This window comes from Podarcis liolepis, assembly GCF_965112155.1.
Source record: "Podarcis liolepis genome assembly, chromosome: 18".
NCBI lineage: Eukaryota > Metazoa > Chordata > Lepidosauria > Squamata > Lacertidae > Podarcis > Podarcis liolepis.
The window spans coordinates 3666886-3692915 of NC_139572.1; the positions used below are offsets into that span (position 1 = coordinate 3666886).

Below are 26030 nucleotides of genomic sequence, written 5' to 3' on the forward strand. Positions count from 1 at the left end.
GTTTTCGCCAATGGCTGCCGTCAGCTGCACTGCAGAGGGTTGGGCTAGACGATTCTGTACTTTTTGGGTTCTACATCTCGAAGTCACCATGTTGGCAGAGGCTCCCTTTAAAGACTAAGGGGGGAATTTTACATGACACCATTACAGGGGGAACGGGCTCTTGAAAGTTGAGCCAACTTTAATCTGTTTCAGCATTTTAGCTCATGTGTGTTTTAAAGCACGGCTGTGCGGTTTTTCTACATTTCATTGTTTTATCTTTTCCTAAACCGCTTTGCAGTTTGTTTTTCAAATTTAAAAAAATGAATGAAATAGTAAATAACCAACCTCCTAGAAGTTATCAGCAGGCGACAATAGCCACGCCCCAGGAAGCAGCTTTTACCGGCTGACTAAAATGAGTACAGTGGTACTTGGTTCTCAAACTTAATCATTTCCGGAAGTCCGTTCCAAAACCAAAGCGTTCCAAAACCAAGGCGCGCTTTCCCATAGAAAGTGATGCAAAATGGATTAATCCGTTCCAGCCTTTTAAAAACAACCCCTAAAACAGCAATTTGACATGAATTTTACTACCTAACGAGACCAATGATCCATAAAATGAAAGCAATAAACAATGGACTGCAGTCACACAATCAATCCATCAGTAGCTGAACTCGGTTCCAAGCAGTCACAAAGACAAAACAAAAAAGAGCCGCAAAAGCAAAACATGGAAAATAAATAGCAAAAACAGACAGACCTCAGCGCAACATTCTAAACGGATGTGTGGCACTCAGAACGGAAGCGTAACACTCAAAACGGAGCATGTTCGGCTTCCGAAAAAAGTTCGCAAACCGGAACACTTACTTCTGGGTTTGCTCTGTTTGGGTTCCAAGTTGTTTGAGTACCAAGGCGTTTGAGAACCAAGGCACCACTGTACTAAACAGAGCAATGCTACATATGAACGATCAAATAGCGCACAATGGAATTACAGTTTTCCTTGGGGCAGAATCTTGATTTGCTGGGCTGCAAAGCGTTTCATTTATTTATTTTGATGGGGCAACGGGGGGTGGGTTTGCACCCCGATGGCTGTGCAGGGCCTGATCATTTCTGCCCTCCTTCCCCTCCCCAGTACGGGTCCCGGGCCCTCGTCAAGGTCCTTCACACCATCAACAACCAGACAGAGAACAAAGTCCCCGTGCCCAAGGGGTACCCGAGGGAAGACGCTGCTTTCTTCCACGGTAAGGAAGCTGGAGGCAAGAATGCAGGTTGGGCGGTGTTTGTTGGGGCATAAAGGGAAACAGTTCAGCTGGTGCGCTTAAGGGCGCGAGCCGCAAGTAGGGATAGTCTGCCTCTGCCTCTTCAAAACCCCTTCTTCCTGGGACATAGGAGCTGTCGTGGACTGGCTGGACGCATAGGAACGCTGGGAGGAACCAGCTGGGGGACCCCGCTCTAGGGAAGAAGGCTCAGAGCCCAGGGACTGGTGGTGGGACGATCATGAGTGATCAGAGGGATAAGATCGGGAGGAGGAGTGTGGGAATGTTCAGGGTGGCAGGAGAGGATATATTGTTTATTAATATCCTTCCTGGGACGCGGGTGGCGCTGTGGGTTAAACCACACAGCCTAGGACTTGCCGATCAGAAGGTCGGCGGTTCGAATCCCCGTGATGACGGGGTGAGCTCCCATTGCTCGGTCCCTGCTCCTGCCAACCTAGCAGTTCAAAAGCACGTCAAAGTGCAAGTAGATAAATAGGTACCGCTCTGGCGGGAAGATAAACGGCGTTTCCGTGTGCTGCTCTGGTTTGCCAGAAGCGGCTTAGTCCTGCTGGCCACATGACCCGGAAGCTGTACGCCGGCTCCCTCGGCCCATAAAGCGAGATGAGCGCCGCAACCCCAGAGTTGGTTACGACTGGACCTAATGGTCTTTTTCATATATGTATTTTTTTCTTGTTAAAATACACATATATTACAAATATACAAGCATACAAACATACATTTCATACAATCCTTAAAAGTGTTCAAACATACCTACACTCAGTCCCAGAGATAATTCCTTTTCCCATCACCATCCACCACCCCTCACCCCACCTTTGTGTTAGACTACCAGTCTACTCAATCGCAGTTTCTTTCCACTTCTATTACCTTTTTTTCCACACACCTTTAACCTAATTTCATGCTCCTTTTTCTATTACACATTGTTATCCATCTTATTTAGTATTTCAGTATTTGAAACGGATCTTGTTTATTCTAATAGGAGTTCTGATTTTTCGATAAGGTGTTTAAAAGATACTGGGCTTTTTCATTTTTGTGACTTGGAACCAGTGGGGTTTTTGAAGGTGCAGTCGAGCAAGTGGTCTGCATTTGGGGCATGTGGGATTCAGATTTATTTCCTTTTGCTTGCAAGCCAATAAGAGGGTTAACTGATCTCTGCTCCCCTCCAGAAATGAAGCTGAGTCTCCTCTCGGTCGGGATCGGCTGCAAAGAGATGCGGTACGGCTACGTGGCGGTGGAAAAAGGTAGGCTTCTGGCTGCCAGGAATTTCTCAGCTGCGGTTCCTGCGTTTGCGGGGGGTTAGACTAGATGACCCTTGGGGTCCCTTCTGACTCTAGGGACTCAGCTAAAACCCAGCATTTTAGATGCATTATAAAACTGTAACACCAGGTGGCGCTGTGGTCAAGGAGAGGTTACTCTGAAAGACAGAGCAAATGTGTGAAGCCCCTTACATTCACATGCTAGGTTTCCTTTTGAGGCGTTGCAGCGCACTGTCTCCGATCCGCTTCTTCTCCAGAAAAACAACCTTGCCCCTGTGGTTTATTGTCGCCACACACGAAGCCTTTTGTCCCGTCGTTTTCCCTTTGTGCTTGCATCTGAAATTACCGTATTTTTTGCTCTATAAGACTCACTTTTCCCCTCCTAAAAAGTAAGGGGAAATGTGTGTGCGTCTTATGGAGCGAATGCAGGCTGCGCAGCTATCCCAGAAGCCAGAACAGCAAGAGGGATTGCTGCTTTCGCTGCGCAGCGATCCCTCTTGCTGTTCTGGCTTCTGAGATTCAGAATATTTTTTTTCCTTGTTTTCCTCCTCCAAAAACTAGGTGCGTCTTGTGGTCTGGTGCGTCTTATAGAGCGGAAAATACGGTATATTGAACCCCAGTATGGAAGCGTGTTTTCCGTGGCCTCAGCCCCCAGACCTCCCTGCTTCATGCCTGCTTTTTGCAAAGTGGGAGGCAGGACCACCAAGCCAGATCTCCGAAGGGTTTTGTATATGTGTGTGAGAGAGAGAATGACGGCTTTTCGTTCCCGCAGATTGCTCCATCAGCAAGTTCCTGAACCGCATCCTGGGGTTGGAAGTCCACACGCAGAACCTCCTTTTCCAGTACTTCAGCGACACGTTCGACTACCTGATCGAGAGGGACAAGAAGGACGGCAAATACGACATGGGAATTCTGGGTAAGCACCCTGCAATTGAGGACACACCCCCAATAAAACCCTATGCTCCATAACGGGGTTTCTGAGGTCCCAGATCTCTGCCCCCAGTCTAGCCTTTACCTCCGTCAGTTAAGCTCTGCTGGACGGGCTGAATGTCCTGTACAGTGGTACCTCGAGTTACAGACGCTTCAGGTTACAGACGCTTCAGGTTACAGACGCTTCAGGTTACAGACAGTTCAGGTTACAGACGCTTCAGGTTACAGACGCTTCAGGTTACAGACAGTTCAGGTTACAGACGCTTCAGGTTACAGACTCCGCTAACCCAGAAATAGCACCTCAGGTTCTGTTTGATAATGTGTGGTTTGCTATGCCTAATAAAAGATATTATTATTATTAGTAGTAGTAGTAGTAGTAGTAGTAGTAGTAGTACCTCAGGTTAAGAACTTTGCTTCAGGATGAGAACAGAAATCGCACAGCGGCAGCGGGAGGCCCCATTAACTAAACTGGTACCTCAGGTTAAGAACTGTTTCAGGTTAAGAACGGACCTCCGGAACGAATTAAGTTCTAAACCCGAGGTACCACTGTATCTAGGTAAAAGGGACGCAGTTGGCGCTGTGGTCTAAACCACTGAGCCTCTTGGGCTTGCCGATCGGAAGGTCGGCGGTTCAAATCCCCACGACGGGGTGAGCTCCCGTTGCTCTGTCCCTGCCAACCTAGCAATTTGAAAGCACGTCAAAGTGCAAGTAGATAAATAGGTACCGCTCCGGCAGGAAGGTAAACGGCGTTTCTGTGCACTCCTGTTTCCGTCACGGTGTCCCGTTGCGCCAGAAGTGGTTTAGTCCTGCCGGCCACATGACCTGGAAAGCTGTCTGCGGACAAACGCCGGCTCCCTCAGCCTGAAAGCGAGATGAGCGCCGCAACCCCATAGTCGCCTTGGACTGGACCTAACCGTCCAGGGGTCCTTTACCTTTGCCTTGCCTGGAGTTCTATCATTGGGCAGAGGAAGCCAAGACAGCCAGGAGGGGAGACTTTGAAAGATTTCTTGCACACAAACAACTCCGGAGGCCCAATTGTGGTCCTGTCTCTTTCCCAAAAGCTTGTAACAAATTTGCAGTATGCAGTGACCTCTTGCTGCTGTGGATTAAATTTCCACAGTCTTCTCCCACCCAGCCTGAGCCCTGAGGTCAGGTACAGTCATCTACCCGTGTCTTTTGTTGGCAGAATAATAATAATAATAATAATAATAATAATAATAATAATAATAATAATAATTATACCCCACCCATCTGGCTGCGTTTCCCCAGATACCCTGGGCGGCTTACAACATATATAATAACACATAATAACATGGAGAAATGTTGAGTGTTATAAGGAAACCGGACGAGTAAGGAGGAGGAATTGTGGATATACAGCTGCCAATAGAACATTTTAAGTGCACTATACAAATGTGACACTAGATGGCGCTTGTGAGCTAATGACAAACGCAATATATTTTTCAAAACCATTTTTAAGAAAAAAGCATTTTCGCTGTGTTTTTTTAAAAGATATGTGTAGATTGTGTCTGTAATGAGGAGAGGGCAGTGTGCTTTGTGCAAGGGGTGAGGGAGGGATGTCTTTCTCAGTTTCTACACAGCCATTTCCAGGTGCTGGCAGGGACGGCGGGCAGCATTAGACGGTAAACTCTCCCCCTGTCGTGACATGGCAGGGGAGCGGGGTCTGTCCAGCACAGGGCTTTCTACATCTCCCCCTTTCTCTCCCCGCCAGACCTGGCCCCCGGCATCGACGAGATCTACGAAGAGAGTAAGGAGGTTTTCCTGACCCCAGGGCACCCACAGGATGGCCAGGTGGTCTTCTACAAGGTAAGAATGCAGGAGAGAAAATTTCCATCTTCGTAAATCCTCCGGAAAAACAATCTCTCAAAGGACCTGTTGATGGCATTTTACCATTGCACTGTGGAGAGCGTATTAACTTATGGTCTGTGTGTGTGGTTTGGGAGCTGCACGGCCAGGGAAAAAACAATGCTGTCCAGGGTTATAAAGACTGCAGAGAGAATAATTGGGCGCACTCTTCCCACCTTGGATCAAATCTACGCTTCCAGGTGCCATAAGAAAGCGGCAGATACAGCGCAGGATAGTGCGCACCCCGGAAATGATCTCTTTCAGCTTCTGCCTTCTGGAAGAAGGTACAGGGTTATAAAGACTAGGACTAGCCGCCTGAGAAACAGTTTCTACGCAAATGCAATTCTAGTTCTAAACGCAGCATAAGGGGTCTCTATAGTATAGTGTATTTTAAAATGGGGTTTCAGAGTTTTTAGGGGGGGTTGAATGTTTTATGTAGTTTTGTAGTAGTTTTATGTAGTTTTGTGGTAGTTTTATGTAGTTTTTATGTAGTTTTATGTAGTTTTTCAATTTCATTGTTCTGCATGGGACAATGACAATAAAGATATCGTATATCTTCCAAACTGCCTCTTCTCCCCCCCGCCTCTCCTATTTTATCGTCACAACCACCCAGCAAGGCAGAGTCACGCCTGGTCCTCTCTGGACAGGGAAGGGGTTCTGCAAAAAGTCTCGCCTGCCTTTTTGGCAGCAGGAAAGCACACCGAGTGAGTCGGGGTTAACTCTGCGTTAGCAAAAGCAAGATCTGCACAGGAGAGTAAGGCCCAGTGAGCGCAGCGACTCATCCCTGGCTGTGGGAAGCCCGTTTTTGATTTATTTCCTGGAGGCTTCATATCCTGCCTTCTCACAGCACAGATAAGGACGGCTCCGTTGGCACAGCAGGAGACTCTTTGATCTCAGGGTTGCGGGTTCAAGCCCCACGTCGGGCAAAAGAATCCTGCGTTGCAGGGGGTGGAGCTAGATGACCCCCACGAACCCTTTCCAGCTCTGCAATTCTAATAAATCAGGACCGGAGCTACCTTTGAGCCACTTAACACTCTCTTGAGACCAGGGCCCTGAGGGATCTGATCTCTTTCCGCAGGGCCTGTAAGACAGAGTTGTTCCACCGGGCCTTTGGCTCAGAATCAGTTTGATTCCCTCCCCCTTTTTCTTTTCCTTTCTCCTCCTATGATGAGATTGCTCCCTAATTGTTTTAATATTGTTTTAATATTCCTAATTGTTTTAATATTCCTAATTGTTTACTAATTTAATACTAATTTAATATTCCTAATTGTTTTAATATTGTTTTAATATTCCTATGATGAGATTGCTCCCTAATTGTTTTAATATTGTGTCTTAATCTTTTAAATTGTATTTTAATCAACTTATTTTTATTATTGGTTGTTAGCCGCCCTGAGCCTGGTCTTGGCTGGGGAGGGCGGGGTATAAATAAAAATGTATTATTATTATTATTATTAACTGAGCCTGGAGCTTGGGTGAAGGAGTGTTGCCTCCTGCACCGGCTGCAAGACCCCTCCCTCCTTGTGCCCTTGTAATTCTTAATTTCCTCCCCTCGTTAGATCAGCGTCGACAGAGGCCTGAAGTGGGAAGAGGCCTATGAGAAATCCCTGCAACTCACAGGTCCTCAGGATGGCTTCTACCTGTCATATAAGGTGAGGTTGCTTAAGGGCGAGGATGTTGGAGTGTTTCCAGTCTCGCCTCCGCACAGCAGGCTAGCTTCTCGGCACCCTCTCTCGCTCACACCTCTGTTCAGGCGAGCGAGAGACTTTTCTAGAGTCCATGGAAATGTTTCCAGGCAGGAGATTCCTCTCCGGATGCCAGACAGGGCGAATGAGGGGTGTGGCATGGGGAGAAGAGGGCTAGGAGCTAGGCAGAGAGGCTGGAGGAGGGTCGCATTAGGTCCTCCGCTCCCTGGTCCTGAATGGAGTGACTGTGCCCCTGAAGGACCAGGTGCGCAGCCTGGGAGTCATTCTGGACTCACCGCTGTCCATGGAGGTGCAGGTCAGTTCTGTGTCCAGGGCAGCTCCATCTGGTACGCAGGATGAGACCCTCCCTGCCCGCTGACTGTCTGGCCAGAGTGGTGCATGCTCTGGTTATCTCCCGCTTGGACTACTGCCATGCACTCTACTTGGGGCTACCTTTGAAGGTGACCTGGAAACTGCAGCTAATCCAGAATGTGGCAGCTAGACTGGGGACTGGGAGCGGCCGCCGGGACAACATAACACCGGTCTTGAAAGACCTACATTGGCTCCCAGAATGTTTCCGAGCACAATTCAAAGTCTCAGTGCTGACCTTGAAAGCCCTACAGGGAACCAGGCAGAGGGTCTTTTCGGTAGTGGCACCCACCCTGTGGAACTCCCTCCCACCAGATGTCAAAGAGAACAACAACTAGCAGACTTTTAGAAGACATCTGAAGGCAGCCCTGTTTAGGGAAGCTTTTAATGTATGCCTCTACTGCAGCCCTTGTTTTGTTAGTCCCGAAAGGGAAAATGAGCGAGGTCCCAACCAAAGAAGAATGGCAGCTTAAAACTGATGGAATATGCACAGCTTGCGAACCTAACATATAGAATAAGAGAACAAGAAGAGCATACGTTTAGAGAAGATTGGAAAACGTTTATTGAATTTATGGGTAGTGAATTGTGTACACTTGAAAATGCTGGCAGCATTAAGATAAATTCAACACGGTAAATAAGTCTTGATGGATGTAATAATAGAATACAGAATGGTTTATTTTATGTAAAATATGCAGGGATTTATGGCATGCAAAATGAACCCTGGACAGAGAAGAAGGGAAGTTGTTTATGTTTTAAGGTTGTTTCAATGAGTATTCTAAAATATCAAACAGAAAATTTAATTAAACACACACAGACACACAGTGTAAGCCCACAGCCCACAGACTTCCGACCTGATAGCCACAATACGAAAGGAAAGAGGGACTGAGGAGGGAGGAGGAAAGCCGAGCGAGTCGGGCGCTCGCTCCCTGCAGTGATTTCTTCATTTTGGGCGTGTGTATGTCCTAGAGAGGGACTCCAGATCAGGCCGAAATATGGGGCGTGTCTGTATAAGAAGTCGTGCTTCCTGTCCAAACGTTGAGACCCCCCCCCCAACTTTCCCGGCTGCCTTTTGCAGATCAGAGGCCAGCAGTACACCTGCGTTCTGGCTGAGCAGAGCAAAGGAAGATACTTCACCCTCTACAAGCCGAACATCCGCAAGAACAGCCAGCCGGAGACCTTGGAGAGTCTCCTCAAGAAGTACCGACGGGTGAGTCTGGCCCGAAGTCACTGCCGGGTGCTCCTCTGGGTGAGGAAAACATCTGGCTTGAGAGCAGGATGTGGTGGGCAGCGAAAGACCCAGTGGTCTTAGCACATCGCAAGCTGAATTTGAGTCAATTGCATGATGCAGCAGCAAAAAAATAGCCAAGGCTATTCTAGGCTGCAAGGGACGCGGGTGGTGCTGTGAGTTAAACCACAGAGCCTAGGGCTTGCTGATCAGAAGGTCGGCTGTTTGAATCCCCGCAGTGACGGGGTGAGCTCCCGTTGCTCGGTCCCTGCTCCTGCCAACCTAGCAGTTTGAAAGCACACCAGCACAAGTAGATAAATAGGTACCACTCCGGTGGGAAGGTAAACGGCGTTTCCATGCGCTGCTCTGGTTCACCAGAAGCGGCTTAGTCCTGCTGGCCACATGACCCGGAATAACTGTCTGCGGACAGATGCCGGCTCCCTTGGCCTATAGAGCGAGATGAGCGCTGCAACCCCAGAGTCAGCCGCGACTGGACCTAATGGTCAGGGCTCCCTTTACCTTTACCTTATCTTACCCAGGGCAGCCCCAAGCAACTTAGAACCAGCTGAAACATGAGGAAGAACTTTCCGAGGGTGAGAGCTGTTCAACAGTGGAACAGCTGACCTTGGAAAGGTGGCGGCCTCCTCTTCATAGCTGCTTTATTGAACAGAATTTGGACTTCCACTTGCCAGGGCTTCTCCAGCTGCGGTCAGGGCTGGACTAGATGAACTTTGAGGTGCCTCCCATGCCCATGGCTCTGTGATTCACGGTCTCCCTCGCTTTGCTTTTCCCTCAGGTGTTGCCGGAAGAAGCCAAAGAGCACTGGGAGAGCAGCTACGCTTTTTCGTTGGAGCACTGCAACCACGCCGTGTGGTAAGTCCCTTGGGGGGAGGCCGGCCCTTCGGATCAAATGGGGCACAGCCCCACAGACCTCGGCCAAGCCCCCACCTGCCTGCCCCACTTGCCTAGCTGTGAACCCTGCATCGTGGGGGGTCAGAGCCGGCGTCCCTCCCAAGTCTATGATTCTAGCGAGTCCGGAGCGTGGTTTTGCTGCCAGCTCCATGGTTATAGCTGAGGCCCCTTGCGAACAATCCAATAATAATAATAATAATATCAAGACATAAGGTGCAGAGTCCTATTGATCATGAGACGAGATCTTTTGTCTCTTTCATCTTTACTCATCCCATAAATCGTTGTTTCATAAATAAAGTCTCTGATCTCCAGAAACTAAGTGGTGAAATAATAATTTTATTATTGAGAACCCGCCCATCAGGCTGGCTTTCCCCAGCCACTCTGGGCGGCCCCCAACATAGTATTAAAAACAGAATCAAACATTTAAAACATCCCTAAACAGGGCGGCTTACAGAATATATAAAAACATAATCAAACATCAGACATTAAAAACTTCCCTGTACAGGGCTGCCTTCAGATGTCTGCTAAAAGTCAGATAGTTTTTTATTTCCTTGACATCTGATGGGAGGGTGTTCCACAGGGCAGGCACCACCATCGAGAAGGCCCTCTGTCTGGTTCCCTGTAACCTCACTTCTCGCAGGGAGGGAACCGCCAGAAGGCCCTCAGAGTTGGACCTCAGTGTCTGGGTGGAACGATGGGGGTGGAGACGCTCCTTCAGGTATACTGGACCGAGGCTGTTTAGGGCTTTCAAGGTCAGCACCAACACTTTGAATTGTGCTCGGAAACGCTGCTTTATTACGATTGCAGGCAAATTCTGCTGCGTGTTCTCTCCCAGGCCGTAATCCGACACTCTTTGCCACTGGTTAGAGCTCCCCAGTTTCCCATGTGGCTGACTGACCCTCTTCTCTTCCTCCTCCCCTGTCCTAAAAAAAAAACAACCCTTCAGGAACCGGAACTGCAAGGTGGTTCAGGAAGGGAAAGAATGCCTTCAGGGGACGCGTCTGCGTCATTACCACATGCTGTGTGGGGCGCTCCTGAGAGTCTGGAACAGGATCGCCAGCGTCATGGCCGACATCACAAACACCAGCTACCTGCAGATCGTCCGCCTCAAGACCAAGGAAAAGAAGAAGCAAGTTGGTAAGGAGGCGGTGGGGGTTTTGGCGTTTAGATCAGCAGTTTCCCCAACATTTGCCGGGGGGAGGGAACGCAGCCCCTTCGGTCCCATCAACCCGAACCTTGTCGCCCAGCAAGCCTGCCATATATACTTATTCAAAGTTGCATTTTGTATGACCCGGCAAGGAAGGCGGTAACGCAGTGAGGCGCAATTGAACGTTCATTCGGAGCCCAGGGAAAACAAATTGTTTAATTGGTGAAACCAATGGACTTTATCCAGGGATATCGGCTCTGCAAAGACTGATAGTCGTTTATACAGTCGTACCTCGGTAGTCCGTTCGACTTCCAAAATTTTCGGAAACCCAAACACAGCCTCCCGCAGTTTGGTCAAACTCATGCTGGCAGCTTCCAGAACACTGTCCCACCATCTCGTCCTCCGTCGTCCCCTTCTCCTTGCGCCCTCCATCTTTCCCAGCATCAGGGTCTTTTCCAGGGAGTCTTCTCTTCTCTTGAGGTGGCCAAAGTATTGGAGCCTCAGCTTCCAGGATCTGTCCTTCCAGTGAGCGCTCAGGGCTGATTTCCTTCCGAATGGAGAGGTTTGATCTTCTTGCAGTCCATGGGACTCTCAAGAGTCTCCTCCAGCACCACAATTCAAAAGCATCCATTCTTCGGCGATCAGCCTTCTTTATGGTCCAGCTCTCACTTCCGTACATAACTGCTGGGAAAACCATAGTTTGAGGGTTTTTTGTGTGTGAGAGAGTAGTTCTTTATCCCCTTGGCACCTGACAGGAGGGCGTTCGATAAAAACACGAAGCTATTTTTATTGACGCTTATCCAAGGTTCACGCCCAGTGCAAAGCATCTTTTGTGCAATGCACCGGGACAAAAGAAAAACAATCTAGAGAAGGAACGAAAAGGAGTGGGGAAGAGAGAGGGAGCGTGAAACAAGAGCTTAAGTCTTGAGCGAAAGGGACTAGACCAGGTGAGTGGGGAAGGGGGGTCCCGGATGCCCAGCTACTGACCCTGCCCTTCTCTCTCCCCCCCAACAGGTATCAAGATCCCAGAAAACTGCGTCCAGCAGGTATTGAAGGAGCTCAAGCAAATGGACACCAGCGTTAAGCAGAAGCAGAGCCAAGCTTTGCTGGCAGCGGCCTCCGCGGCGCCCGGCCTGCCCTACGCGCTGCTCCCCCTCGACCGACCGCCCACGCCGGGCACCAGCTTCCTGCCCCAGGACGAAGTCTTGGACCTGACCTACAGCCCTGCCAGTGATGGGATCCCGGACTTCTGGACCGAGGTGGCTGCGCCGCCGCCACCGCCACCGCAGCCCCCCGGCCCTCCTTATCATTTCAACTTCCCCCTGCCTTTCGACGGGGCGTCCCTGGCGGCGGGAGGCCTGCCCTTGGGCGGCTCCCCTGCCCAGCACGAACTCTCGCCAGCCCCCCAGGCCCACGCCGCTGCCCCGCCACCCCCAGACAGCTTCTCCCTGCCCGACCCGGACATCAACTACAAGGAGCTCCTGGAAGAGATGTTGAGCTCGCTCAACGTGGGGCCCGAGGACATTGCCCAAGGGAGGCAGAGCGTTATTCAGTACCACCCGGGGCAACCCTTCCCCACGTTCTACCAGGACGACGGCAGCTGAGCGGCCGGCAAGGAGCGTCGGGCGTGGCGTGGCAGGGACGCCCCTATTCCCCCCCCACCCAGCCCAAGGGGGTGTGGAAAGGGGTGGCAAGGGTTTAAGGTTTGGAACGGACCACTCCTCTGTCTTTTTTTCAAAACAGGGATGGCGGGGCAGAGAGTTCGGAGCGGGAACGAACACAGGAAAAGTTTTATTTATATATAATTATACAGTCACCTCTGTACTGAATTTTTTTATATATATCTCTATAGATCCGTAAAAGTGGAGGGTTTTTTTGGGGGGGGTCAGTGGGAGGTGTAGCGGCGCCTAAACCGGGAGTGAGAGGGGGCAAGGTTGTAGGTCTCTTCGAACGCCCCCCCCGGCTGCACTCCCCCCCCTTTTGCCCCTCTGCAAACTACTGAGTTTGGAAAAGTTGGGATCTTTATATTCCTCTCTCCCCTCCCCACGTTCTACCCAGTTTCTCGAGAGCGGAGAGGCGCGCCATTCAAACCCACCACGACGAAAGCTTTCCGGGTGGTCCCAGCTTGGTCCCCCCCCCAGCGGGTTGTTTTGCACAGGTGCAGGGTTTGAGTGACGCTGCACAGCCCTGCACGCTTCTGGTTCTGAGCGAAAAAAGGGGGCAGGGGAATTGCCTTGCAAGTTTCTAGACCTCGTGGAGGTAGGGAAACACTTGAACGTGGGTGGCAGAATTTCTGTGGTCCTCCCTGTTTTCCTGTGCCTGAGGCTCAGCGCCTATTCCCAGCCTGCACCCATTGGACTACAGATCCCACCGGCGCCTGGCATCTCACAGCCAGGCGCTGATGGGAACTGTAGTGCAAAAAACAGAGGGGTTAGCGGAGTAGCTAAGAAAGGCTCATCCTGGCGAGAGCATCTAAATAGTAATAGCTGTGCAACAACAGCATGCAGAATTTCTCTCCTGAGTTGCGGTCATTTTTATTCCCTTGTACTGAAACTACGGGGAGGGAAGGAGAGGATGGATTTGCCAGGACAGCATTAAACTCTCGGCTCACGGTGGACGAGGAAGAGGGGGCTTGATCCGCTCAGGCCAAAAGAAGTTCCCATCAGGCCCAAGCGAGGGTGGAGGTCACCCATCAGGATATTTATTTCAGGAAGTGGCTGCCAAACGTGAGGGTTATATAGGTTAGCTCGGAATTTATAGGCAAACCGTGATTTTTCTGATTACCCCCCCCCCCGAGAACATTTATCTCCTCTTTCGGAGAGAAAACTACCACCATTTCCGTACAGAGGGAGGGGAAAACGTGGGGAAGTTGGTGTCTCCAAACTCCAACCCCACCCAAAAAAAGTCTGCAGGGACTCTTGAAGGTGTTATATCCCATAATCACCCAGCTCAATGCTCCAGATGATCTGTGCAGGGATGGAGCCTTGTCGCTGGAGAAGAGCTCTTCCCCTTCCTGGTTTATTCGCATTTATGCAAGTGGTTTGGAACAGCCCACTCGTCGTCGTCCCCGTCAGAAACACCCCTACCTCCACTTCTTAAAGAAAAAACCCCTCACCTTCTCCCAAGGAGGCATATATGTCACCCCCTACCTCGTCCCGGTAACAATCCATGCTATCAGGGTGAAGTTGTCTTCTGGCACCTGCTTTCAGTTTTAAGTTTTTGAAAAGGCCTAGGCAGGGCTCTAGCCCTCGTGGAGGTTCCCTGAGCGCTGGCACGGGCCGTGGGCTTCCTCCTTTGTCATTGGAGGCATATAGTTCATTAATAATTGTCTTTTTTTTCCTCCTCCCTCCGGAGCAACTTTCCTTTACTGCTGCTGCAGTTGCCCCTCTGCTCCCCTCTCTCTTGGCGAGACGGAATCGCCCATGGGGTGGGGGTCTCAGTATCCCCCACGCAGATCCACAGCGCTCAGAGGATCGCCACGGTTTCACAACGCCTGCTACTTCATGTATTCTGGGAATCGGTCCCCTCCCTCCCCGTCGTTTAAAAAAAATGAAATTTCCAGTCCTCATGACTCTCACAAGCTTTGCAGGAAAGATGGGGATCTAGAAGGAAGGAAGGGGTGGGTGGGGAAGTAAAAGAAAGATAGGAAGATTTGCAAGGCAGCTCCAGTGTCCCCCAATTCCCACCCCCACCCCCCGGCCAGAAGCAGAGGAATGAAGCAATTATGCAAAAAGAGAAAGAAACTATGCAAATACGCTGTTTTGCAGGCAGCAGGGGGGATTTGGTTTTCCCCGGAATTTCTATCCCGATTTGTAGTGCTCTCGAGGGCGGAGACCACATTCTCGTTTCCCCATCACAATCGTGCGTTGCCGTTTAAAGATTTTAGTAGCCATAAGCGAATCTGCTTTTAGGGTTCGTTTCCTGAAAGGAGTTGGGTTGGGGGGGGGGCTTAAAAACTCAGGAAAGAATTGGAGGTGTGCTCAAGTTGGGGCCACTTCCCCCCTCAAATAGGAATATCTCAGAATTGTTATGTGGTTATTTTATGGTGGTTTAATTATTTTCTTCAAAAAGTAAATCTGTATTTCCCAGGGCAGTGAGACTCCCTTTAAGGAGTTACAAACCGCTGTACCGTCACACCCTCCATTTTGTCAGGAAAACTTAATATGTAACAACTACTTTTTAAAAAAACTAAATTATTACGCTGTTTTTTTGTTCTATTGATTGTATTTTTAAAAATGGAAAATCTCTTCCCCTTCCTGGTTGGCACTTTCTAACCAACTTCCTTTTTTGTCAGCTTATTTTTTTTTCTATGGATATTTATAATTAATTCAAAATTGTGTAAATATATATATGTAAAAAAAAGGGGGGGTGCCTGCGAAGAGGAAGGGGGAAGAAGTCTTTACCCGTTTTTTGTTTCGTTTTTGTTGATGAGGAAATGTGCCTTTTAACTCGTGATTCTGGAATTTTCTACCGAAGGATTAAAACGTTGGCATTTCAGCTCAGCGATGAGGTCGGGTCTCAAAATTTGTACGCGCATGAGAAAATGAAAGGGGCCGTTTTGTATGTTTTTGATTCGCTAGATTTTTTTAAAAACCCGTAAAACACCCTGAAATTGTGAAAGCAAGAAACGCAACTGCTTTGGTCAATAGAGGAGATGGCTGTGGCCTGGGGCTTCCTTGCTTCCGCTACTTTGAGTCTCCCCTGATTTTGGTTCTGTTGGTTAAAATGCCTTTTACTCTCGAAGAGCAGATCGAGAGCTGCCTCAGTCAATAAGAGCACAAGACACTCTCTCAGGGTCGTGAGTTCGAGACACACATGGGGCAAAAGATTCTTGCATTGCAAGGGGGATGAACTAGATGACGCATTCCAGCTCTTACAATTCTAGGATTCTCTGACCTCAAACTCCTAACATCGATGTGTGGAATGCTTTGCTAATTTCCCTTGAAATCGTAGTACAGTGCTACCTTGGTTCTCAAACCGTTCCAAAACCAAGGCACGCTTTCACGTTGAAAGTAATAGGATAAATCCGTTCCAGGCTTTTAAAAACAACCCCTGAAACAGCAATTGAGCATGAATTTTAATATCTAGCGAGGCCGTTGACCCATAAAATGAAAGCAAAAATCAATGTCCTGCAGTCACACAATCAGTCCATCAGCAGCTGGACTGGGTTGCATGCAGTCACAAACAAAAAGCCACAAAAAACGCAAAATAAATAGCAAAAACAGACAGACCTCAGTGTAACACTCAAAACAGAAGCATGGCACTCAAATTGGAAGCGTAACACTCAAAATGGAGCACGTTCAGCTTCCGAAAAAAGTTCACAAACCAGAACACTTCCCTTCCAGGTTTGCAGTGTTTGTGTTCCAAGTTGTTTGCGTACCAAAGCGTTTGAGAACCAAGGTGCCGCTAATGTAAAGCAACAGCCTCTTCCCTCAGGGCAAAAAAAGGAGGCAGCAATTCCCTAGAAATGGAGGAAAGCAAGCATCTTAGAAGACGCTCACGCAGGAGGGGATGTCTCTATCAAAATAAAAATAAAAATGGTTGACTCGGAAAGGGCCACCCAGGGTCATCTAGTCCAACCCCCTGCAGTGCAGATATCTCAGCCGAAGAATCCACAACAGATGGGACACCCAACCTCTCTTTAGAAACCTCCAGCGAAGAAGGGAATCCACATTCTCAGCTCATGAATCCCACTGCCAAACAGGCTCCAATTAGTTATTTAGCACATTAGTCATTAACTGAACTGAGGCTGCACCAAAATGAAAGCTGCAAGGCAAAGGATGCTGATGGAACAAGCCCATCTCTCCCGCCTCTTCAGAGTCCGAAGGCAGCGAGACAGAATTCCACAGACACAAGTCACGTCGGGAGGAGAGACGAAAACACTTTTATTGCTACGGCATTGGCAGGCAACTCCGGGCCCCAGAGTCTACCGCCTCCCCGTCCCTGCAAGAGTTTGCAAATATATATATATATCTTTTTCTCAGGCCTGCCCCACCAAACGGGCTTGGCTTCAAGGCAGGCCATCATCCAGGCAAACTTTGCAGGAAAGCAGAGGAGAGAGTCGGGGCTGAGGAAACGCAGGGTGATCCGGTGTCATGTTCAGCCACGTCCTACAGGTAAGCAGGCAGGTCCTTCTCGATCACCTGCAGGCGGAGGAGAAAAGGTGATCAGTAACACCTAATGTGTGGACAAGGGTGGCGCTGTGGGTTAAACCACAGAGCCTAGGATTTGCCGATCAGAAGGTCGGCGGTTCGAATCCCTACGATGTTGCTTGGGCCCTGCTCCTGCCAACCTAGCAGTTCGAAAGCACGTCAAAGTGCAAGTAGATAAATAGGTACCGCTCCAGCAGGAAGGTAAACGGCATTTCCGTGCGCTGCTCTGGTTCGCAGTAAAGCGAGATGAGCGCCGCAACCCCTAATGGTCAGGGGTCCCTCTACCGTTACCTTTAACACCTAATGTGGCATCTTCGCCTTTGACCCAGTCCCTCCTCCAAGTGTCCCGACGTTTCAGTTACAGCCCTGGAATTACAGAAGTCACCCCAGTTTCTGATTTGACCTCCAATTGTCCCTTTTTGGACTCACAGCTTTTGAACTGCTAGGTTGGCAGGAGCAGGGACCAAGCAACGGGAGCTCACCCCGTCGTCGCGGGGATTCGAACCGCTGACCTTCCGATCGGCAAGCCCAAGAGGCTCAGGGGTTTAGACCACAGCGCCACCATATGCAGGGCAGACTAAGGGCACTCTTGATGCCATCTCCCGGTGCCAAGCCGAAACTGAAATTTAGTGCGGTACTTACAAATGGGTCGTCCATTGGGCTGTATCTCTTGACCACCTGGCCCTCCTTGTTGATTAGAAACTGAAGGAAGGAGAGAGAGAATATGAATGGAGGACAGCTAGTGAACAAAGAGTGCTTTGAACTGGGGAAGGAAATCCAGGGTGCTTTGATATGGGATGAAACCTGGGCATCTTCCAGCACAGCCGAAACCCTGGTTTTCCCAATATTGCTGGACTCTCAACTCCCTCCCAGGGACTAAGAACAGGCTGATGGAGAGATGGAGGAGCTGCAGTGATGGGCAGAGTGCCGAGGGTCAGGCAGACGGGTTTGGGAACCACCACTGCCATTGACCGCTCATAATCTCTATACAGTGGCATCTTGGTTCTCAAACTTAATCCGTTCTGGAAGTCTGTTCCAAAACCAAGGTGCGCTTTCCCATAGAAAGTAACGCAAAACAGATTAATCCGTTCCAGACTTTTGAAAACAACCCCTAAAACAGCAACTGAACATGAATTTTACTATCTAACGAGACCCTCCATCCATAAAGTGAAAGCAATAAACCACGTACTGCAGTCAGTAGAGGAACTGGGTTGCAAGCAGTCACAAAAAGAGAAGCAAAAACGGAGAATAGCAAAAACAGAGAGACCTCAGCGCAACACTCGTCTAAACGGATGTGTGGCACTCAAAACGGAAGCATAAGACTCAAAACGGAAGCATGTGTTTGGCTTCCAAAAAAAGTTCGCAAACCGGATAACTTATTTCTGGGTTTGCGGTGTTTGGGTTCCAGGTTGTTTGAGTACCAAGGCGTTTGAGAACAAAGGTACCACTGTATCTGAAAGCCTGCCTCTCCCCATGCAAAGTGACCCAGACCCTGCGCTTGTCGTCAGAGGCCCTTCTCAGTGTCCTTCCTCCCTGAGAGGTTCAGATGCCTTTAGCCATTAAATAACCTCCATAAAATGTGTTCTTAATGCACCCTGGGCTCTTTGAGATGATATACGTTGATTAGGTAATTGTAATTTACAGCCCTCCACCACAGGCCTGAGGTTCCTCCCACTCCTGGGCTTAATGGCTCCAAAGCAGATTCAACAACTCCACGGAGGACAGTTCCTATCAACAGCTGGCGATCGAACCTCCATCTGCCAGGGGAGTCTACCAGCTGCCAGGGAGCGCTTTGGGGCTTGGAGATAGTGGCCGGACTCGATAGGCCCAGCGATGCCCCCCAAAGGGAGTTAAGATGCACGAGCCACTTCAAAATTGCCTCCCCTCCGAAGCTGGGATGGGGAAGATCTGTTGCTGGATTTGCCCCCTTCCCCGGCCAGGGATGCTGGGAGCTGGAGGGCCACAGATGTTGCCCAGGCCGATCCAATCGAGGGAGGGAACCCAAAAGGGGAAAGGGCCGCAGTCCAGCTGGGATTCGAAGAGCCAGGAGTCGAAAGCTGAAGGCTCACCTTGCTGAAGTTCCACTTGATGGCGCTAGGTGACGGGGGAGAGAAAAAACAAGAAGACTTTAGTTTCGGAACAGGAAATCCAGAAGAGGTCCGTCTATCAAACTGAAAGGCCCCTGGGGTCGCGCTGTTCAGATACCGCCCCGCCCCCTGCAACTCCCATCAGCTCTGGCAAGCCAGAATGGCTGTTTGTCAGGGATGATGGAAGCTGCGGCAATATCTGGATGAAACCACGCCGGCTGCTTGTAATCTAGAACACAGGGCAAGGGTCAAGATACTGTTCAGGAATCACATCAGTTGCAACTTGGTTCCTTATCGAACTGGGAGATCAGGGAACCAGGCAGAGGGCCTTCTCGGTGGTGGCACCCGCCCTGTGGAACGCCCTCCCACAAGATGTCAAAGAGAAGAACAACTACCAGACTTTTAGAAGACACCTGAAGGCAGCCCTGTTTAGGGAAGCTTTTAATGTTTAACAGACCACTGTACAGTGGTGCCCCACAAGACGAATGCCTCGCAAGACGGAAAACTCGCTAGACGAAAGAGTTTTCCGTTTTGGAGGTGCTTCGCAAAACAAATCTCCTATGGGCTTGCTTCGCAAGACGACAATTTCTTGCGAGTTCCTGCTGGTTTCCCCCCATCCCCCCTTTTTCTAAGCCGCTAAGCTGCTTATCAGCTGATCCGATAAGCAGCTAAGCCGCTAAAAGCCTCTAAAAGCCGCTAACAGCGCTAAGCCGCTTATCAGCTGATCCGATCCCGCAAGGCTCCCCACGCTGCGGATAGCAGCCTGCCGCCTGGCGGGCGGCGCACCCTGAAGCAGAGCGCTCCCCGCGCCGGGCAGACATCCGCAGCGTGGGGAGCCTTGCAGGAGTTCCCCGCAGGGCTCCCCACGCTTCGGATAGCAGCCTGCCGCCCGACGGGCAAGGCGCCCTGAAGCAGAGCGCCCCTCGCGCCGGGCAGACATGGGCCAGCCGCACAAGCTCGGGGGACAGCAGGGAGGCGCAGCGCCGCCATCCCACTGTTCCTCGACCTGGTCCGGTTTCCCCGACCTGCTTTTGGGGGGGAAATAAAGGGGGGGGGAATTCCTTTATTTCCCCCCCAAAAAAACTAGGTGCGTCCTATGGGACGGAGCATCCTGTGGGACGAAAAATACGGTATCTCAAGCCATTTGCACATGCAGAACGTAGGCACCCTATATATAGAAAGGAGCAAACCAGGGATATTTCACATCATAGGAGCCTACACAACACAAACACTGTTACTGTATGTAGGTTTTATTTGTTTTGTCATCTTATATTTTGGAAATGTAGATCCAGTGGTTTTTTTCCTTTAAATTTTTCTGGGGCCCCCAAGAGAGCGAGGCCCTAAGCTATAGCTTGTTTGGCTTATACTTAAATCTGGCACTGTTATCGGAGCTCGGTGCGAGAAGGCGGCGGCATCGTCTCTCTGCATATAGGCCGTTTACCAAAGCATATACCGTATTTTTTGCACCATAACACTCACTTTTTTCCTCCTAGAAAGTAAGGGGAAATGTCTGTGCGTGTTATGGAGGGAATGCCTACGGGTGGCATGCCTACGGATTTTCCTCCTCTAAAAGCTACGTGCGTGTTATGGTCGGGTGCGTGTTATAGAGCGAAAAATACGGTACTATAATTCCAGCTCCCGCGGTTCAGAAACTCACTTGCCCAGTGTCCCCCGACCTTTGGGCTGGCTCTTCATCCACTTCCAGAGCGGGTGGGCGCCGTCCCCGTTCACCTCGATCTTGCTGAACATGTCGAACTTCACACCGTAACCTGCAGCGAAGGCTTTGATCTCCTCGTTGGTTCCCGGCTCCTGCAGTTCGGGGAAGGGAGATGAGAAATGGTTGCCGCTGGCGCCTGCCTGCCCGCCCCTCCTCAAAAAAAGGAACAAAAAAACCTACATCACGCCACCCGGTGGCCAGGCCTCCCGGCACCCTACCTGCTTGCCGAACTGGTTACAGGGGAACCCCAAGATGCGTAAACCTCTCTCAGCGTATCTGCTGTACAGGTCAACAAACTGAGTGTAGTTTACGCCCGTCTTGCCTCATTTCGAGGCCACGTTGGTGATGATGCAGACGTGGCCCCTGCAGAGACAGAAGGGAAAAGTTTGTGAAGGAAGGCCCTGATCCGACAGTCATGTGAGTATATATAATAATAATAATAATAATAATAATAATAATAATAATAATAATAATAATAATAATATCTTTATTGTCATTGCCCCCTTCGGGGACAACGAAATTACTTGACTGCTCCATAAAAACACTAATTAAACATTACAGTATAATACAGCAAGGGAGATTCGATGACTTTCAAAGTCCGGGCTTCCCATTCAGGACCGAGATCGCTCTGGAGAAGAAGCTGTTCTTAAGACGGCTCGTTCTTGTCTTCATCGTCCTGTATCTCCGTCCCGACGGCAAGAGCTCGAAGAGACAGTGACCAGGATGCGATGGATCTTTGACTATGTCCAGTGCCTTCCTATGGCACCTTGTGGCATAAATCTGCTCTAAGGTGGAGAGTGGGCAGCCAACAATGCTCTCTGCTGCCTTAACAACCCTGCACAACCCCATCCTGTCCTGGGTAGTACAGCTTCCGTACCACACACATAAGCCATAAGTGAGCACGCTCTCAATGGCACAGTGATAGAAGGCAAGCAGCAGTTTCTGCGGAAGATGGTTTTTCCTTAGTATTCTCAAAAAGTACAGTATATATTTACAGTAGGCACCGTATTTTTCGCTCTATAGGACGCGCCCGACCATAGGACGCACCTTGTTTTAGAGGGGTAGAACAAGAAAAAAAATCTCTCCCGGCTTCAGCAAAATGAACCCAAAGCCTCCAGAGTGCAGCGGCTATCCCTGAAGCCTTCGCAGTGCAGCACAAGTTCCCGCTGCGCTCCGGAGGCTTCAGGTTCCTTTCGCTGAAGCCAGGAGAGTCTTGCTCTCCCGGCGGCTATCCCTGAAGCCTGGAGAGCGAGAGGGGTGGGTGTGCACCGACCCCTCTCGCTCTCCAGGCTCCAGCAAAAGCAACTCGAAGCCTCCGGAGCATGGAGGGAGCGCTCCCTCTGCGCTTCGGAGGCTTTGCATTGCTATCACTGAAGCCAAGGAGCCTGAATTCACTCCATAGGACGCACACACATTTCCCCTTAATTTTTGGAGGGGGAAAAGTGCGTCCTACAGAGCAAAAAATACGGTAAGTCAATGAGCAAGTCAGATGAGCTTGAATATGCAGAAGGCACCAAAAAATAAATTCAAGGAACCGCAGAAAGAGGGAGAAGTGGTGTCGAAATCTGGAAATGTTAAATTGACTGTAAAACCAATGAAATGTATAAATTTGAAAAATATAAATAAGAAACTGACCTGACCATTCCGCCAAGTCAGTGGTGGCCAAACACGACCCTCTAGATGTTTTGGGACTACAACTCCCATCATCCCTGGCCACTGGTCCTGTTAGCTAGGGATGATGGGAGTTGTAGTCCCAAAAAATATCTGGAGGGTCGAGTTTGCCTATGCCTGCTTTGATTCAAGGCAGGAAGAGTGGCCCAAACAAATATGGAGAGGAAAGAAAATACCCCGCACACTTACCTGTACCGCTCGAGCGAGACGTCGGCGCCATCGATGTCTGTGGCGTGGAAATCGTAGATGGATTTGGCAGACTGCCAGTCGGTTTCTTGAGCACACTGGAGGCAGGGAGAAACAGGAAGCAGGGGTCAGGAAGAAGCACACCTCAAATCAAAAGTACAGGGGCACCTCGGTTTTCGAACAGCTCGGTTCACGAACAACTTGGAACCCGGATGCTGCAAAACCGGAAGTAGTTTTCGAACTTTTTTTCAGAAGCCGAACGTGCTCTGTTTTGCGTCCCCCTGTGTTTCCTGTTGCACTGCTAATTTGCGTCTCCCCCCCCCATTGTACAGTAGCACCTCGGGTTACATACGCTTCAGGTTACACACTCCACTAACCCAGAAATAGTGCTTCAGGTTAAGAACTTTGCTTCAGGATAAGAACAGAAATCGGGCTCCGGCGGCACGGCGGCAGCAGGAGGCCCCACTAGCTAAAGTGGTGCTTCAGGTTAAGAACAGTTTCAGGTTAAGAACGGACCTCCGGAACGAATTAAGTACTTAACCTGAGGTACCACTGTAATTCAAGCCTTCCGTTTCCGACTGCAGTGTTCTAAATACTGGTTGTAAATCTTAAGATGATACCAGCAAGAATGAGTCTTTCTGTAAAGAAGTGATTTAAATCAAGTCTTACTGACTAGTGATTTCAATTCTGATTTAAATCGGCTTGATTTAAATCTAATCCACCCTGATTCAGAAAGAGCTCTCGTGGCATTCTCGTGTGTGTGTGTGTGTGTGTGTGTGTGTGTGTGTGTGTGTGTGTTTTGAGGGCTGCAAATCTCTCATTTCCCTCTCCTTCCAGCGCCAGGGCTCAGCGTTGGAAATCAGCCAGGCGCATTTTGCGACTAGTGCAAAATCTAACACCACCCCATGGGAGATCTCTCGATGCCAAGTTGCCAACGGACATCTCCGTCCGCCTGGCCTCTCCAGCTTTCCAACAGAAGAGCTTACTCCTTGCCAACTAGAGTCGGCCAAGCGTGCTATCCTCGCGGGGCAACAGATGCCCAGCACCCTTAATAAAACTACAGTTCCCAGGATTCTCCTTGACCTGGGTCAAGAGGCGTAACATGGACTTCAGGGGGAGTGGTGTGGATGCGACTTTAACCGTTACAACACACAGGGACGCATCCAGGAGGCTAAACTGCAATTAAGGGGGCTTTTGCACCAGTCAGGGATTTCAATGGAATTAACGTGCGATTAAATTAATCTGGATCCAAAGCCCCTATCCCTTCCATCCCCTCCCCAGGTTATCCTCTAAAGCAAGGGGGGGTGGGACGCGAATCTGTCACCCAGGCAGCATGACAGACCTCTTGTCTGTTTGACAGACAAGAGGTCTGTCAAACATTAAAAGCTTCCCTAAACAGGGCTGCCTTCAGATGTCTTCTAAAAGTGAGGTAGTTGTTTATTTCCTTGATATCTGGTGGGAGGGTGTTCCACAGGGTGGGTGCCACTACCGAGAAGGCTCCCTGCCTGGAAAGCTGTCTGTGGACAAACGCCGGCTCCCTTGGCCTGAAAGCGAGATGAGCGCCGCAACCCCAGTGTCTCCTTCGACTGGACTTAACCGTCCAGGGGTCCTTTACCTTTTTTAAAGACCTTATTTTTAGTATTATTTCTGCACAGGCTCAATCCCTGGCATCTCCAGTTAAAAGGATAACAGGTAACAGAGGAGGGATGGGGGTGGCGCTGTGGGTTAAACCACAGAGCCTAGGGCTTGCCGATCAGAAGGTTGGCGGTTCGAATCCCCACGATGGGGTGAGCTCCCGCTGCTCGGTCCCAGCTCCTGCCAACCTAGCAGTTCGAAAGCACAAAGTGCAAGTAGATAAATAGGTACCACTCCGGCGGGAAGGTAAACGGCATTTCCGTGCGCTGCTCTGGTTAGCCAGAAGTGGCTTAGTCCTGCTGGCCACATGACCCGGAAGCTGTACGCCGGCTCCCTCGGCCAATAAAGCGAGATGAGCGCCGCAACCCCAGAGTCAGTCACGACTGGACCTAACGGTCAGGGGTCCCTTTACCATTAGTATTTCTGCGCAGGCTCAATCCCTGGCATCCCCAGTTAAAAGGATAACAGGTAACAGAGGTTGTGGGTAGACCCTTGTGAGACTACTCTGGGGAGTGGCGTAGCGTGGGGGGTGCAGGGGGGGCCGGCCGCACCGGGCGCAACATCTGGGGGTTAGGGTTAGGGGGCGCAAATTACTTGCCTTGCCCCGGGTGCTGACAACCCGCGCTACGCCACTGCTCTGGGGAGCCACTGTGAAGTCAGTGCAGTGCAGAAATCATTGGGTGGAAAAAGAATCTGAGCGTGTTCTGATGTGGCCTACATTTCAAACAGCTCCGGTTTACAACCAGGCGTCCCAACCAAACCAAGCCGTGACCAACTCTCTCCCTGTCCCTTTGTTGATGCTGACCTCTAAAAATTCTCGTCTTTCAACATCCTCCCCTGATGCTCATGTGATGGAGGACAATGCGTGTGGGTGGTTCAAGGCCTTTGCCTTCTCTCTCTCCCCTCCCACCCCCAATCCCTGTTACACAAAGGCTCCATTAGGCAATAAGATTACACACAGAGGAAAGATCAGGAAGGAATTTAGAGCGGCCACTCTGGTTGCCTTTCATAACCAGGCTTAATCAAGATCCCAAAGGAGCAAGCTCTGTAAATGAACCGCGGTAAATAAATTAAAAAACCACCCTCCTGACTCATAACGAGGATGGCAGAACCGGTCTCAAAGGTGGAAGTTTCCACCGACTTCTCAGTTCTTACTACTGCATTGCAGATGAAAGCAGCTGCCACCACGAACTTTGACTTCCAAGAGCACTTCAAGGCCCCGGACTTTTGTTTCTGGAGAATAGTCATGTCAGGCAGAAACCAGGGAGGTCGGCTGGGTGCCAACGCTGCCCTGCTCCCAGATTAAGGAATGTTTCGCAACGTAAACTGGGTTAATCACCAGCCGAAACAGCGCTGTGATTAAAACGTGCTTGCTAGGAACCAGCGTCTTGGAAAGTGGAGAGACAGGAACGGCATTTCCCCATGGCATTAGAAATGGCATCCCTTCGCCTGGAACAAAAAAAGCATTTCTTCCAGGCAGGTAAAGTAAGTTGGCAGCGACTTCCGGACAGAAAGAAACACTTTGCCCTATGTGCGGTGAACTTGTAGTACTCACGGCTACAAAATAGGATCGCTTTCTAATGGCAATGGCTTTTAAGACTGGAAAGAAGACACGGACAATAGGTAATCTGAGCAGCTATTACAATCGTGGTAAAACAAGGTTTTCAAGGGGGTTTTCCGACGCCCTAGCCTCTAAATCCCAAGTATGGAACAGGAGGTGAATACGGCCTTGGGGATACTGCACAGGGAGGGCTTTTTTTCTCCCTCGTCCCCAAAGCAGAAAAGAGCTGATAAGCACACCTGAATTAGGAAAAAAACTCACTTATAAATAAAATTAAAAGCTTGGCCAGAGATGTTCCCACTGCATTAATAAAAAACATCTTTATACGTTGCCCCAGGTGCAGCAGAGAACTGCATTCAAGGTGGAGAAGCCTCAGGTGAAACTTGTTTTGCT

General features: G+C 49.9%; 2 protein-coding genes and 1 long non-coding RNA gene across 6 annotated transcripts in view; 1 reads left to right on the forward strand and 2 right to left on the reverse strand.

The window, feature by feature from the left end:
- Positions 1-15130, forward strand: part of SBNO2 (strawberry notch homolog 2) — a 97968-nt gene extending 82838 nt beyond the window's left edge. For all 4 annotated transcript variants that reach the window (XM_083483615.1, XM_083483616.1, XM_083483617.1 and 1 more), the window contains 9 exons: positions 1103-1211; positions 2411-2485; positions 3273-3416; positions 5160-5254; positions 6850-6942; positions 8420-8551; positions 9366-9442; positions 10428-10618; positions 11643-15130. In XM_083483615.1, the coding sequence (XP_083339741.1) occupies positions 1103-1211; positions 2411-2485; positions 3273-3416; positions 5160-5254; positions 6850-6942; positions 8420-8551; positions 9366-9442; positions 10428-10618; positions 11643-12232 (1506 nt within the window). In that variant the 3' untranslated portion in view covers positions 12233-15130. The remainder of the gene's footprint in view (positions 1-1102; positions 1212-2410; positions 2486-3272; positions 3417-5159; positions 5255-6849; positions 6943-8419; positions 8552-9365; positions 9443-10427; positions 10619-11642) is intronic.
- The window catches only part of LOC310697629, a 305101-nt gene that overhangs the window by 201381 nt on the left and 77690 nt on the right, over positions 1-26030 (reverse strand). The gene's annotated exons all lie outside the window — the stretch shown is intronic.
- GPX4 (glutathione peroxidase 4) overlaps positions 16490-26030 on the reverse strand; it is an 11484-nt gene continuing 1943 nt past the window's right edge. Inside the window, exons 2-7 of the mRNA XM_083484237.1 lie at positions 22445-22539; positions 20803-20947; positions 20525-20676; positions 18850-18874; positions 17423-17482; positions 16490-16771 (exon numbers count right to left, since the gene is read on the reverse strand). Coding sequence (XP_083340363.1) covers positions 16739-16771; positions 17423-17482; positions 18850-18874; positions 20525-20676; positions 20803-20947; positions 22445-22539 — 510 coding nt within the window. The 3' untranslated portion in view covers positions 16490-16738. The remainder of the gene's footprint in view (positions 16772-17422; positions 17483-18849; positions 18875-20524; positions 20677-20802; positions 20948-22444; positions 22540-26030) is intronic.